Source organism: Cupressus sempervirens, chromosome 11 (genome assembly GCF_028749045.1).
Source record: "Cupressus sempervirens isolate cs-2001-9-10 chromosome 11, ASM2874904v1, whole genome shotgun sequence".
Classification (NCBI taxonomy): Eukaryota; Viridiplantae; Streptophyta; class Pinopsida; order Cupressales; family Cupressaceae; genus Cupressus; species Cupressus sempervirens.
In genome coordinates this window covers 522,261,820-522,277,697 of record NC_143128.1, presented here as the reverse complement: position 1 = coordinate 522,277,697, position 15,878 = coordinate 522,261,820, and the positions used below count along the sequence as shown (strand labels likewise).

At 36.2% G+C, this 15,878-nt stretch overlaps 1 protein-coding gene across 1 annotated transcript in view; it reads right to left on the bottom strand.

Moving 5' to 3' along the window:
* LOC149530655 (rho GTPase-activating protein 1-like) overlaps window positions 1-15,878 on the bottom strand; it is a 98,106-nt gene that overhangs the window by 37,885 nt on the left and 44,343 nt on the right. The window contains exons 2-3 of the mRNA XM_089808509.1: window positions 915-1,035; window positions 668-787 (exon numbers count right to left, since the gene is read on the bottom strand). Of these exons, the coding sequence (XP_089664635.1) occupies window positions 668-787; window positions 915-1,035 (241 nt within the window). The remainder of the gene's footprint in view (window positions 1-667; window positions 788-914; window positions 1,036-15,878) is intronic.

Genomic DNA, 15,878 nt, shown 5'->3' with positions numbered 1-15,878 from the left:
TGATCTTTAAAAGCCAGTTTCCTTTACTTTTTCTGATTTTAAGGTAAAATCCCTTATCTGACTTTTCAATGTTAGTTTTTAGTTTATATGTTGTATGGCAGATTTTGCATATATGTTCTACTATAATAAGTCCCAGTTAGATCATGCCCCAAGTTTTATAAAGATAAATGAAACATATCAGCAACTATAGCCATACATGCATCCACTATCAGTACAACTTGTTGCTTGCTTGAACACAGTTCCTAACAACTAATATGTGTTTGGTTAGGGCATGCTGATGCAACAATGAAGACATTGCAAAACAAGCATATTCAAATACGATTAACTTAGGGGCAAAAATTCTAGACTTAAGCAATAATGAGGAATTGCTAAAGGAATTTCAATCAGTATTATCCACTATATTGAGTTCATAAATTAGGTGGCAGTGATCATGCATTAGCCACATGGAGTCCCCATGCAAAATCTCTTTAAAGAGGCAAAAGAAGTTTCATTTTCCTTTGTACAGCAGTCCTTATATTACAAACTCTAAAGACTGGAATGCTTTGCAGGTAAGTGAAAAATTAATACCTTATAGTGAATTGTGGACATCATTTTTATACAAAAAGATTTAAACCACTCAATTACACAAAATACAGAGTCCACAAAATCTAAAGTGAGGCAAGCATACCTTTATCAAACCTGCCAAGCAATGAAGATCAATATCGTGTGGCACAATCCCTTTGTTTAATTGGTTTCTCACATGCTCCTCTTGGCTATTCTCTGCATTTATTCTGAAAATGCCTTCTGCCTACAGTGTGATCACCAAGCAATTTAGGAACTTTAACTTTTCAACATGGAAGAAGCAAGATAAATATTATTATGTATCATTAGGTCCAAGATTAAGGCACATAAATTTAACAGCCACAAGTGCAAACCTTTAGGCCTCCTTGAGCATACAACCTCTGCTGCATAAGCAAAAGAATTGTAGGCACACTGTTCCCCTTTGAATCATAGGAACATTGCATTGACTCTGCAGAAACTCCAAAGACACTTGCACTGCAAAGAAACACAGTGAAGACTGCTAAGATACAATGATTTGTGGTTTAGATAAACAGGAATCTTTCTTTGGGAGATTAATGACCAATCGCAATCATCATGACTGGAAATACAGAGCTAGTGTGTAAGGCATTTTCATAAGCAAATCATAAACCACAACAATAGAAGTTAATACCATGACTACTATTGAAGATTGCAAACAAAATTAGTTCCCTCAAAACTAAAAATCAGATGGATGATGGGAGTATTCTGAGACAGGTAATATTTTGCTCTTCCATTCCCCAATATTATTTTGCTTTGATGAAGGATAAAGGGATTCATATAAATGAATTTTAGATGAAGTCAGATAATTAGGTAACATCTAACTGCAGATAGAGCAAGATTTTGATGCAAATGGATGTAACTAAGCATATTTTATAAAGCAACCTGGAGCTACAACTCAAGCTATGGAAGAGATCATTCTTCAGTTCAGGTGCTAACTCATATCATGTAAATGGCTTGTGATTTCAGTAATTCCAACTTTAAATATGAAGTTCTGCAAAATTTTGGAGAAAAATATGCAGAGAATATCCTCCAGGGATATGAACTTCACAGCGCCTGAGTAGAATAAGTAAGGCTATCATTTAGCCTCTTTGAACTAGGGCTTGACATTTAACTTTCAAGCTATCGTTTAGCCTTTTGCTGTGTGCTTGTATACCAAATTTGTTTTAATACTTAAAGCAAGCATTTGATGATACTTTATATGCTTTTTAGATTCCAAACTTGACAATCTTCAATATTTGGCATTTTGGTTCTTGCTTAAGAGATTCTGCTTGTGTTTCTTTGTTGATGTTTCTATGCATAATTTGACTTTCTTGTACCAAGGTTTCAAGACGGCTATAGTCATTCTCTTTATTTGACTGAGAGAAAACTCTTTGCAATCAATAATATTACTTTCCAGAGTAGGAAGCAAAAAACAACTCAATCAATAAATTAAATATAAATCCTGAATTTATAGATAATTTTCCTACAATCTGCAAACAATAACACAAGACTGCAATACAGGGTTAAACAATGAACTTCATTTTTACCATAATAAATTAATCACAAATACTGAAACAAACATACAATTGAGTAATAAAATTGCATGCAGCATAATAAAATAACCGTTCTCAAAATACATTGAACACTCAAATGTTGACAAACTGACAATTTTATTGCAGAAATTTTTCACTTAAAAAATCCTCTACCCCGTCTTACAATATGCATGGCACCACTTATTTGGTTTTCCAAAGAAACTTCTTCTTGAAGACCTTGCATGACAACCCTTAGGCCACAAATAGATCTGTTTTCGATTTTTAGCCTGCTCACTCTCATGATCCGTTTCTTATTGTGAAGATCATTGCAGGATTTTTTCCACCATTTTCTCCAATAAAATTTAGAGTTCATTTATGTTTCATAAATGAAATATCTTTGGACACTATTATTTATTAATCTAAAAAAATTAATAAAGTTACAAGTACAAAGACTAAAATTATTAAAGCTCCCTAGGCAATCTTGACCAGCTTCATGGGTTAGGTCACTTGACGATGTGTAAAGACCTACTAATGAAGCCAAATTCTAGTCATGTATCTTGTTCATCAAGCAACAGAGTCCAGTACACTGTATACCATGAAGTCTACTACTGCAACACCATGTAATAACCATAGTTGATGTCACAAGCTCTAATTTGAATGTCATTGGGTTTTGGATCCAAATTTATAATTGACCTAATTGTCACAAAATAGGACAATTATCACTATTTGCACTAGAATAGTAAACTTGCTTAAGTCACTAAGGTGACTTTATATAAAAATAATCCTTAACTTCTAACTAAGTTGCCGATTAAGGTACATGTATGTGTACATGTGTAGAACAAAAACAACTACTCAGGTACAGCTACGTTCATGTGTGTGTATCACAGAATTTGGAAGTTGAAGTGAGTGAGGGATGAGCAAACGAAATTACCTGCTTGACTTGGGCTTGTATATATTGTCCTAATTTTGATCAGTTGACAGTTGACTGGTCAATGATTGAATATAATAGATGCCCCATGGTTGATAGTAGTGCCAGCCTAGGGTCCAAAGCGAATACCTTATAGCTTTTTTCCAAATTTAAGTAGATTGCCTAAAGAAACTACAGGATTCTGTGAAGCATCAAAAAAAGCTAGGAATTTCAAAGAGTCTACATGCATGCCCTGGCCAAACCTACATAGTTTTGATAAGAAAACAATTACATACATACGTACTTATATGTATATGTATATGTAGATGTAAATGTATATAGTAATACATACAGACAATGGTAAATGTTGATGCGAGTTTTGTATCACTTACATAACATATTAGCAATTGAACATTTGACATGGAGTATCAAACATACAATTCCTCTCTTGAAAAGTTAATGCTCATGAGACATGAGTATAACTCCAATGTTCCTTACACCGTTGGATACTCGCTTAGTTTTATCGATGTGATTTGCTGGTAATCACGTAGGCGGCCTTACGCTATTCATTCAAGGATGACTTGAGCTTTGGTGGGATGAAGGTAATGGTGGCTCGGTTTGTGAAATGTACGGGTGGCAGATAATGTTGATGGTGGTGATGATGGAGGGTGTGTCTGCCGATGATGATGTTGATGGGAAAGTGATGGTGGTGGAAGGTGATTGGATGTATTCTGATACTTGACCTACTCCTCGAACTTCCTTCTCTAAGCTTCAACTACCCAGCTACTCACTATTCTACTCCTACTCCTATGAATGGAAGGTTAGCAAATGGATGGGGATTGAACCTATGAGAGCTGACCAACGGCCTCACTTCCACAGGTGCAATGATTCAAAGGAATAATAAACTAGCTTACCACACAAAGCTTCCCAACCAGCCGCTAGGATGCTAGTGGCCTAGTATTGACCCCTATCAAACATTTACCAATGCTACCATACAACCATCCATCTACTTTAACTTCACTTAAACAACTTCAAATGCAACCAACTTTAACAACTTGAAAAGAAATCTAAGTAAGTGGAAGTAGAAAACATGCAATAATACCCAATGTTCTTAATCAACATGCAAATCGCAACAATGAAAAAGAGAGCAATTTTGGTATTATCTTCGCAACAATTTCTCCAACCCCTTTACAAATGAGAGCAAATGGCCTTTTATAGGGACCAAAAATACAACGGACGGTGGAGATCAACATAAGATCAACGATCCAAATTGGATCCTCAAAACCCTAATTAGGGTTGCCACCCCATCGGCCAATGAGAAGCTACCACCTCATCAATGGACCAATGAAAAAAGTGCAAAAAGTGGCAACCAATGAGAAGACACCAAAATGGTGGCCAATCAAAAATAGACAGTTGTCCTATTCTAGAAGAAAGAGAAATTGTGACTTGAGCTTACATCAAATGATCTAATATAAATCTTCCCTTTTCTTTCATCTTCTTAGCTAAGGCAATGAACTTAGCTAGCCTTTCGTTAACTTCTTCAATAGGAGGACAAGGTGTGTGCTTCGCCTTGAGTTTCGCTAACTTCGCCACGCCACTTGCTGCTTGTAGTATCCTTTCGTGATCCTTCTCATATTCTTTCTTAAATCCAATAAAAGCATTAGGAGAGGAAAGGGTGCCCAAATGCTTCTTCTTGATAGCAACCTTCCCCAACTCATCCAACCTCGATCCAAAATCTATTTCATTGACATCCTCTTCTCTGATATCCTCAAAATCAAGTGCCACCTCAACGTTGCTCATTATGGTTGAAATGGAAGTGTCGACGCTTGGATTGTGATGTGCAACTGCCTTTTGTATATCCTTTTATTGTACCACCATTGGTATCAGTTATTCTCTTCATTTTTGAGAAGAAGGGAGTTTTGGGCATCATATCCTCTTTGTCTTTCTTAGTGTTTGCCCGCTTGGGATTCTTACTTGCACTACCATCCTCCATGCTCGTCACCCTATTACGAGATGGTAGAGTGGTGGACCAGAAGGCAAGAAGAACCAAGAGGAGCAATCCTTAGACTAGAGCGAAAGATGGATGTCAGCTTAAGGACCCCTTGCAACTCTAAATGATTTGAAATTACCTCTACCTATAGCCAAGAGGGATTGTCCTTCCTTTAGTGTGTCCCTCATCCGTATCATGTCCACTGTAGCGATATTGGTGTCGGTTATTCTCTTCATTTTCGAGAAGAAAAGAGTTTTGGGCACCATATCCTCTTTGTCTTTCTTAGTGTTTGCCCGCTTGGGATTCTTACTTGCACTAACATCCTCCATGCTCGTCGCCCTATTACGAGATGGTAGAGTGGTGACCAGAAGGCAAGTAGAACCAAGAGGAGCAATGCTTAGACTAGAATGAAAGATGGATGTCAGCTTAAGGACCCCTTGCAACTCTAGATGATGAAAATTCACCTTAACCAATAATCTTACAGCGACTTTTCAGAACCTAGGATATGACTTCAAGAATTTCAAATCCCTTCGAAAATTAAAAATTTATCATGCAATTCACCTCCAAATAAAATTACCCAACCTAGGGCAAAAATCGCAGCCTCTTGAAAAAACATAATTTTATCTTCCACAAATTTCACCCTCCACAAATTTCGCCTTCCACAAATTTCGCCAAGCAAGAAGAGTGCAAATCTGCTCTTGCAAAATCACCAACATCTTGAGAAGGAGAAGTGAGAAGTGAGGAAGAAATGGGAGAGAGGCCTCCTCTTATACCCAACTTTCTTATTCCCCCCAAGCTGGCCGACTTGGACCCTGGGAGAAAGAAAAACAATAATTAATGCAAAATTATGGCCCACAATTAAATACTTAGGTAAGTATTAATTTTGCTAAAATGAAAATTGCCAATTAGTTCTAAATTGCAAAAGGAAATTAAATGGTGCCTTGGAGATGTTAAATATTTTCATTTAATGAGGATTTAGTAATTAATACGTCATTAAATTTGGATTTTGGCCAACCAAAAGCCATTTTTTCAATATTAAATTACCAATTTCATTTAAGGCAAAAAGTTTTCAAGGCAATTTTAATCTATTAAAGCCATTTTTTTGCAATTTTTACCCAAATCGATTTTGCTATGCCAATAAAAAAAATTTTGACAAAAATAAAATAAAATTTCTTCTAGAGCCAAAAATCGATTTTGCAATTTTATTTCACCATCACAAAAATTAATTTTCTTCACCAAAAAAAAAATAATTAAGATTTTCCAAAAGACCAAATTTAACAAAAATTTCATTTTTTAAAAATTATCCAAATTTATACAATTATATCCAAATTTTCAAAAGAAAATGGCTAAGTGCAAAATTTACAATTTTATCTTGCCAAGTTGGAATTCACTTTGAAATTTGTTCGGCCTAAGGATAGAATTGGTGGCTCTAGAAAATCAAGTTGAAACTGGGTGAAAATAAATCCAACCTTTCTCCCACTAGCCCGAAAGTGTCCAAGGCTCAAAATTCTCAAAATTGTTAGACAATCCAAAAATTTGCTGAGGCGATCAGAAAAAAGGGGGGTCCCCAAAATTTTGGGACGATGGTGTGAAAACCTCACAACAGTAAAAAAAAATTAATATAAATGTAATTATAAATAAAAATTAAAAATAAATAAATGATCAATAATGAAGTAAATAACAAAATGTATTCAAAAATTTTAATTTATAATAATATAAGCAATAGATATATTACAATATAAGTTTAATTTAAATTTTAAATATTTAAAATTATTAAAACTTACCATATTGAATTAAAGCCAAAAGTAAGTCTGATTTCAAAACATAAAATACAAATTAATATAATTTAATTTGAAAAAGAAATTTATTTTTTAAAAACAACTTCAAAAAAAAAATTCAATGGTCCACCTTGCCTTCAATTGCAGGTGGAGGCAAGATGTGGAGGTGACAAAGGAAACAATGATGATTACTTAGTAGAATTTTAAAAAAAGGTTTGAAGTCAATAGATCCAATTCAAACCCAAGGTCAAACTAAGATTGTACTATTGATGTGAGCATTGTTCAATTACAACATGCAAAATCAAATGCTTTGTAATGTCCCCTTTTTAGCATTCATAGCATGATGTTGTCGTTAGCCTATTTCCCCATTGTCCCGTAGGCTAACCAGGACATTAAAGGGGCTTAGAGGCCATTTGGCCTAGATAGTTTCAGTTGCAAGTCTTTCTAAGGGGTTTTGAGGCAACTTTGGGCATACTTACTATTTATAGTAAGTCATCTTGGATATGGTTGGACATCCAATGGTAGCAGTATGTCGATGGTAATTGTTTAAAATCGACAAGAAGACTTGTTTATCATTGATAAGATTTGTTATGCATTGATAAAGCTATTTTATAAAGTTAAATTTAAATATTTAACTTTATTAATGCATAGACTATAGTTTGTGGAAAATATTTAAATTAAAAGAGTCCCTTTTATTTTATAACACATTGGAGACATAAGTTACATAAAGGGAGTGATGTTTTATCCCACATTGAGAAAACGAAGGAATGAGCTCTAGTGAGAACACTATAAAAGAAAGCGAAGAGCTTCTTTTTAGTATGCTTGGGAAAATCAAAGAAATTGGAAAATTTTCTGGAGATCATGTCTCAATAGTTTGAAGGACAAAATCCCTTCAAACTGAAAATCTTGACGGCATTGAAAGATATGGTCTTGAGATTCAACAGGGTAGCAGTCTGAAAAAAGCAGATACGAAAAAGTAGCCCGAAAAAGCGGAGCCAAAAAAGTAGTCCAAAAAAAGCGGAGCCGAAAAAGCAGGCCGAAAAAGCAGTCCGAAAAAAGCAAAACCGAAAAAGCAAGCCGAAAAAGCAATCCGAAAAAGCAGTTCGAAAAAGCAAATCGGAAAGGCAAAATAGAAAGGGCAGCATTGAAAAAAATTATTACAGCCATCTACAACCAGGTTCCTTTATTAGTATTGTCTTTTTAGGGTGTTCTAAGTTTCAGCTGTAAGTGTGCATTATACCAGCATTATCATTTTGTAATCCATGGCCATATTTCATGAGCATTGTAAAATTTCATTGCAAATTAAGAAGATAATAGTTGCTGGTGTCATTTAAGCAAATTTAATATCATTATTTATCAACTAGTTAGTTTGCATGCCAATTGTTTGTAAAAATGCCAATTGGCTGTAGGTGTTCATTTCTCATGCTTAGATCATATATATGCACTGAATATTGTCAAAATTAGTAGCACACTCATGTTAGGTCATTGTGTAGTCCATTGTAGTCTTCTAGCACAAGATTTTCATTGATGCAAATTGTAAAAAAAGTCATTTGAAGCTAGCTGAAATACTATATTAGTCATACGTCCCTTGCATGTGAATTGTTTGATGAAATTCCTTGAGCTTCATTAGCATTTTTTTGAGAGCAGATTTGAGGAGGGTCATTACAGTGGTATCAGAGCTTGCTTGCAAAGTGTTTGACGAAATGTCAAACAACTGAAGTATAAAGATTTTTGGTGTTTGAAGAAGTTATAACCTATTGGGGTTATTACATGCTTCGTATTCTAGGATGAAACACCTAATCTCCAACTCTCTCTTGAATAAGGATGCTCGTATGCTACACAATGTAGATGAATTGTGTGATCAAATGAGACAACCTCAAGGTTCCTAATCATAGACTTTCACTCACTTTTATGATGTGATATGTTGGTTATCACAAATGGACTTACGCTACTCATTCAGTGGATATCAACTTGGCTTTAACTTCTCCAATCACTTTCAATTAAATACCTTGAAAAGATTAGGAATTTTATCTAACTCTAAGAATATAGAATGATGTTGATGATAGGGTGAGCCTCTAACCAATCCTTGCTTCGCCAAATCAACTAGCCATAGGAGGGTGTTATCTTCTATGGATGCAGGATTGATTTTCACATTGTCAATATTCATACAAATACCCTATGAAGGTGCAATCTGAACGAACATCTCCAATCAAAGTTAAAACGCTTGCAATTTAGGCCCAAACTAACCTTGCACTGCTACTCAAAAATAGGAAGTATCAAAAGGTATTGGACACTAGCTCCACCATTTATAATCATTCAGCAATGTCTTCCACTCATTTACTTCTACCTCTACTTAACATGAAATGAAATCTAATCTAAGTGAGGAATCAAAGAAACCATGCAATGCTCCAAAGTAACAAGCATGAATCATCAATTACTTTGATAGCATTATGGCAACACTTTAATCAAGTCTCCTCTCCTACTCTACTTCTACTCCTGATCTACTCTTTAATGAATCTAAAAGTTAACCCTCTAACCTCTTACAAATGAGAAGGCCTTGCCTTTTATAGTTGTTCAATTACAATAGAAGGCCAAGATCAAGGGAAGATTTATCCCTACAAACCACATAATTAGGGTTGTCACCCTATCATCCAATTACATAAAGGCACCACCTTTGGGTCAATAAGAAAATTACAATGCTTTTGAGAACCAACGAGAAAATCATACACTTGGCATAATATGATTGCGCGTGCTTATACATGATTGGTTGTAGACAAGTGGACTCTACCTCAACATCCTTATCTTGTAGACTTGATCAATCTTTTGATGATAAGAAAATATCTCCTGATACTCAACATTATGAAGCCTCCAATTGTGATGCCATATTCCCAAATTGCTTTGTCTTCTAAAATCATCTGCATCCTCTCAGATTCTCTCCATATTCGTTCTTGGAAATTTTCTCATTGTTGTGATTTGGACTTGGTTGTACTTGCAAACTTGAATCTTGAACTTTGTGAAGTCTTCATGCACTTCGATCCTTCAAAGTGAACTTGGGTTTTCGAAGAAATTCAAAATGATGATAATCTTCGCTGATTTTTCTTTATTTTGGCTCTTTTCTTTCTTGATCTTGTCTTGAATTTACACCTTGATAATCTGATTTTACATCTCCTTTTAATTTGAAGTCCTTGAGCTTGATCTTCTCTCCTCCCTTGGACTCTTGAAATTAGCCTTGCCATCATCTTCACACTTTTGATGCCTCCCTAAGTTCACCTTGCAAAAAACAAACAAGAAATTGCATTAAGTTCATGAATTGATAAGAAAACATGAAGAAAATCTTGAAATTTTCAAGAAATAGGTTTTCATCAACATCAGCATAAGGAAGCAAAATACAACTGAGCATGGATTTCCTTGAGTTCAAAACCAAATTTCTCTATCTTCTTGCAATTTCCAATCTATATTTCATTGATAAAACAATCCTCATCTTGCAACTTGGTATAAATTCACTTATAATCTGGAAAATAAGTGAGTTGTTCAATACCTAACATGTCCGGAATTTAGTTTTCTCACCCTACTCATCTCTGATTTTTGAAAGATAACTGCTCTTCTTTGTCCAATCTTGACTTTTTTACTCTAATACTATCTCTCTCATTGTTCTCTTCCATTTTCATGTGATTGGGGAGTTCAATAACAAGTTTTAGCCTCAACAAACTGAGGTGGAAATCAGGGGTGTCAAAGGATTTCGAATCCATCTTCAACTTTCAAAATCATTTTCACTTCCTCATTCTAGGTGCTTGAATGATTACCTTAGGGCCTAGAGGATTTCCGCCATCTTTCAACATGCCTTGTTCTTTCATTCAAATGTTCCCCATATGCCTTCGCTTATTCACTCTAAATTTGAAAGCTTTAGATAGGTTTAGAGCAAGGTGAACTTTAGGTGGTCAAGAGAATAAATGTATCCTTGGGGGATGGCAGAATCCGCCATTCCTCAAGGAATTTCCATGATTTTTCTATCTTCAAACTTCAATTTCTACCTCATGTTTTCTCATCACCACTCTTTGATACCTTAAAGAAGTTCCTTGCCTTCACAAATTTCAGTTATTTCGAACCATGCTAAAATTCACACCTTTCATGCCAAATTGAAATGGGGATGAATTTGCTTGTCCTTATGATCTCAAGCCCTGCATTACCTTACTCATATTCAAGGGAAGAAATCATGAAGGCTTGAGGATAATGATTCCTTGGAGGGTGGTGGAATCTTCCACCGTTCAAGTATTTTTCCTTGATTTTGAATCAAAACTGACTTAAATTCTCCTTCTTTGAATTATGTCACCATTTCCATGTTTTCTCTTCTCCATTTTGACAAAGGTAGAATTCAAGGGGTTTAGAAGATTTCATGCAAGTTGATTTTCACTTTTTAACTTCAAATTAATTTATTTCATCCCTTGTCTTGCATCATGTCATCAAAAGATGTCTCGAGTTATCTATGGTTTAGAGGGTGGAAATAAGAGATATTAGAGGACTATTAATCCTTAGAGGGTTGCAAAATTTGTCACCTCCAAAGGATTTTTGCTTTGTTTCAAAACTTGTTTTCACACTTCTTTCAGCCCTTTAACTTTTATAACTTTGCCTTTGTTTGGTCTCGTTTTAACTTGGATTTAACTTGGTTTGTGTTTGATCATGTCTAGAGTGGGCAAAAATCTCACCCCTTTCAGGATTGGAAATGTTACGAGGTAGGTGGATTCCACCACCTCATGAGGATTCATCTGTGGTTCACCACTTCATCTCAAAAAACATGTTTGCATTTTCCTTCACTTTGTCAACACTCCACACTTGAAAAGGGAGCAGAATTTTGGGAGGTCAGAGTATTGGAATCCCAAGACGTGGTCGGATTTCAACCTAGTCCCAAGATTTTTCATTTGCAAGTTAACCCCAAAATTTTGCAAGTCGGGTTCTTCAGCTCATAGGGCGCAACAATTTATTTAAAATATTATAATTTAAGTTATATTTTAAATAAATATTGTCAAGATGACTAGCTTATAGTGTAGCTCTCACCAATATCTTATATATACTTGACTGCCTAGCAAGCCAAAATTGTTCAAACTCATCTTTTCGACTTGGAGTCTTGAAAATTGCTATCACCTAAAAGCTACTTGTACTACTAAAGCAAAAAGATAGGGTCCCCATTTGCAATGGGGCAATGGCATGAAAACCTCACAACACCCCAGACCTAGATCAAACCCAAACCAGCAAGTAGGCTTCGAGAACTAATTCTGATGTCTTAGTCTTTTAATTATCATTAGCAATTATTCTAAAGCCCACTCTTAAAAGCTTACTACACTAAAAAAATAAAACTAACAAAAGGCATTTCAAACCAAAAACACAACAAATCATGAACTCTCATTCTTCAAAAGCTTTACTTTGAAGCAAACCATATACCAAGTAAAACTCCATTAAGCTTCCTCAAACCCTCATGAGATGTAGCTTCAGAACTAAAATCCCAAGTTCTCAAATTATCGCCTACTCAATTTACTAAATCAATGATCTCTTGAACCATTGGATAACACACTATATTGAGCTACACACAAAAAGCTCCATCAAGGTGTCTCATAAAACTCATAAGGGTTTGATTCCCAAGACACACAAACTCCCACGCTTATTTGGTGATGCAAGAGCATCTCGGGTTTGCAGCAATCCTGCTCGGTTGATGTGCTCGGCTATCATTGTGGTTCTACCCGGTAGTTGTTTTTGGTAGTTGACTCAGTGGAGTGTTCCTATGTTCATTCACCGAGCTGGCTCGGTTTCGATGTCAAGTGTTGTGTTTGCCCAATGACTTTGGTGATTGTTTAGTGTCTAATCGATGATGTCTTGTTTCTTGTTCACTGAGTTGTTTTGTTTGGTTCTTCTTTGAGAGCCGACCTGTGTATTTAATTTGTGGTCATGATTTAATAATGGGTTCGATCATTGAGAAGTATGCAAACCTATATTTGGGTCATTGCTTTCTCCAATGCGAATCTAGAAAGTTTTGTAAGCGGCTTTGTGCAATATAAATAGAGAGTCTTGTAATAGGTTTTAGAGAGCAGTTGGGGTAGCAGTTTTTAGCAGAGTTTCGAGGAGAAAAGATAGAAGGCCAAGGATTGTGAATCTAGCATACATGAAGATTGTTCTTGTAATTGAATCTTATTGTATTGGTCATAACTGGGAAGGCCTTACAACTTGGCACATATGAAAGTTGAATGAAGAAAATATATTGATCAGTTGTTTCCATCTCTCTCTTCCCTATTCATTGTTTCGTGTTGCTCAACAAGGTGGTTTGGTAATTGACTGAGCCTTTGCCCTTGATTATCGACTCTCTTGCGTCAAGTGGTTTAAGAGATGGTTTCATCTGAGTTTGTGAATCTAGGTCTTTGGTTGGGGTTCCTTCTTGTAAACCCTAGTTGGTTATCTGTTGTGGTGTAGCAGATTGCAATGTGAACTGCAATTGCAGGCAGTTTCAAGATGGTTCGTGGAAGGAGAGATGCAGATCCAAGATTAGCTGATATGCTAAGACAGATTGCTGCTAGGTTGGAAACTGCTGAGACAGCCCAACACCATGCAAGACATATTGATGATGTTAGCGATGAGGAAGTTGAAGAAGAGCATGAAGAAGTCGCATCTACACCTGTAATGGATCAAGGAGAAGAAAGATTGTTGAAAGCATTGACAAGTTTGAATTCTACACCGCAATTTAACCCTCTTAAATACAGTGGAAAGCTAGATTCGGATGAGTTGGTGGATTGGATAACCGAGATGGAGGAATATTTGGAGTATGAGAACATAGTAGATGAGAAGAAAATGAAAATTGCAAGCACAAAGTTTAAAGGACGTGCATCCTTGTGGTGGAACATTTGCAATTAGACCAACAGAAGAGAGGTAAAACCGAAATCAAGGTATGGGATAAGATGGTGAACAAGTTAAAGGGCAAGTTCTTACCTTGCGATTATCAGATTAACCTAGTGAGGAAGATCCAAAGCTTGAGATAGAAAGCTAGGTCGGTGAAGGATTATACCGAGGAATTTTACAGATTGGATATCAAATTTGGACATATTGAAGATGGTGTGGAAAGAATTGTTGGTGTAGGAGCACTAAGGCTAAATCCTATCCCTAAGTTTTTGATGTGGCTTGTACTGAACCTAGCCAAGTCAAGGGTTTTTGTTTGGACCTTAGAAGGTCTTGGTTGTTAGAGACAAGGTGGATTTGACTAGGGTAAATCCATCCTTGTAGTTTGTTTTTGTGTAGGTGTTTAGTATGTTAAAGCCTAAAATGGGAATTTGGGGTCTAGAAGCCTAGAAGGCTTAACTAGGCTTAGATTTGTACCTAAAATGGCCTCAATGATGTTTCTACATCAATTTTGATAGGTTGGAGGTCACAACTTTAAGTTAGGGGCAAAAGAGCAAAATGCTGAAAAAATGTTGCATGACAACATTTTGCAATTTTGCAATATTGCTTGACAACATTGTCAAGTTTGATTACATTCAATGAGTGGACATGGTAGTTATGGTAACTACCTAAAAACATACAAAGTAGCATAAATGCCATGAGGAGGCCCATTTTCTCGAGGTTGGCTAAGGTAGAAAGTAGATGGTTTTTGAATTTGAATGAAAAGTTGCTCTGTATTTATGTACAGTGTCTTGTCACTTGTGTTTTTGCTCATTTGAGTTGCTTAGTAGATTAAAACTCAAGATTTGGTGTTGGATTAATGTAGTGTGATTAGTTTCAGTACTTCTGATTTTGGTTTGAAGAATCTGTGAATCCATTAGGTTAGGTTTGTAAATTCTTTTGGGTTTTAGTTGCTGGTCCTGTTCAGATAGACTTGGAGAAAATGGCTCCCCCATAGACTTCTACCGAGCAAATCATCATGGATTAGAGGAATATGGGAGGGAGACCATTGTTCAATATAAATATGTATGGAGGAGCTCAAAAAAGTTGTCTAGCTAATTTTAATGGCAAGCCCTAGGATAGACTGGAGTACCCAGCTAGGAGATTGCCAATAAACTGATGGTGTTTGAATGCAGGGATACGATTGGAAGAATGAAACCAAGCATGGTTTGGTAAGCACAAAAGTTATACAGACATTTCCTAGGAAGGTCAAGCCTTGACCAAACTTTTAAGATACATTTCCAGGTAGAAATCACCCAACTAGCCCTGAATAGCCCAATTAACCCTAGTAGCCCTACATTTTAGGAATCCACTGTACGGATGACCTAGGAACCTAAGACCACAAAAATGTTCGAGATCTCGAAAAAGGGTATCAGAATATCCACTTTGTTTTTGGGGTTGTTTGAGATTATTTTGCAAGAATTGGGAAAAACCACCTAGATAGGGCTAATAGGGGCATTAGGCCTAAAAGTCAAGTTTTAAGGAGAATTAGGAGATTGTTCGGAAAAGCTATGGCACTTATTTTTCAAATGGGATCACTGAAGTCTAAAATTAAGCTAAACATGAATTGTATCCTTGCAAACATTTACTAAGTTGGGGTGTTTGAACATGCTCTTGGAGACATCCAAGGAAGTGTAAGTGAAGTGAAGTGAAAACTAGTGATAGTTATCCCCTAGTGAAGCACAATGTTGCCAACTCTTGGAGTGGTGTTGGAGAGGTCCTAGGCTGGTGGAAGCAAGGGCTTGAAAGATCCTAAAGGGAAAGCATAGGGTCTAGAGGAGACTAGGAATAGTTAAGGTCCAAGTTAGCTTGTGCAAGCACACTTGGGAGTAGTAGCTATCAAATTGGTATCAGAGCCCAGTTGAGATTAGGCTTGTGGTGAATGTTTCCAGAAGAAGAAGAATCAGTTGATGAGTCCACAATGGTGACCAATGCAGAGTTTGCAAAGAAGGTAGGTGAGCAAGAAGAGCAGAATAGATTGCTCAAAGCTAGGCTAGCTCAATTGGAGCAAAAAGTGGATGAAGTGGATGAGAAGACAAAAGAAGTCAAGGATAAGGTTGAAGAAAAAAATAAGGAGGTTGCAATTGAGGATGAGGTCCTTGAACAAGACCCTGTACTCACAGAAGAACAATTCCTTAAAGCTTTGTGGACCTTAAGTGGCAAGCCTCTAGAAGGCATTCCAATCTTTAGTAATAAGA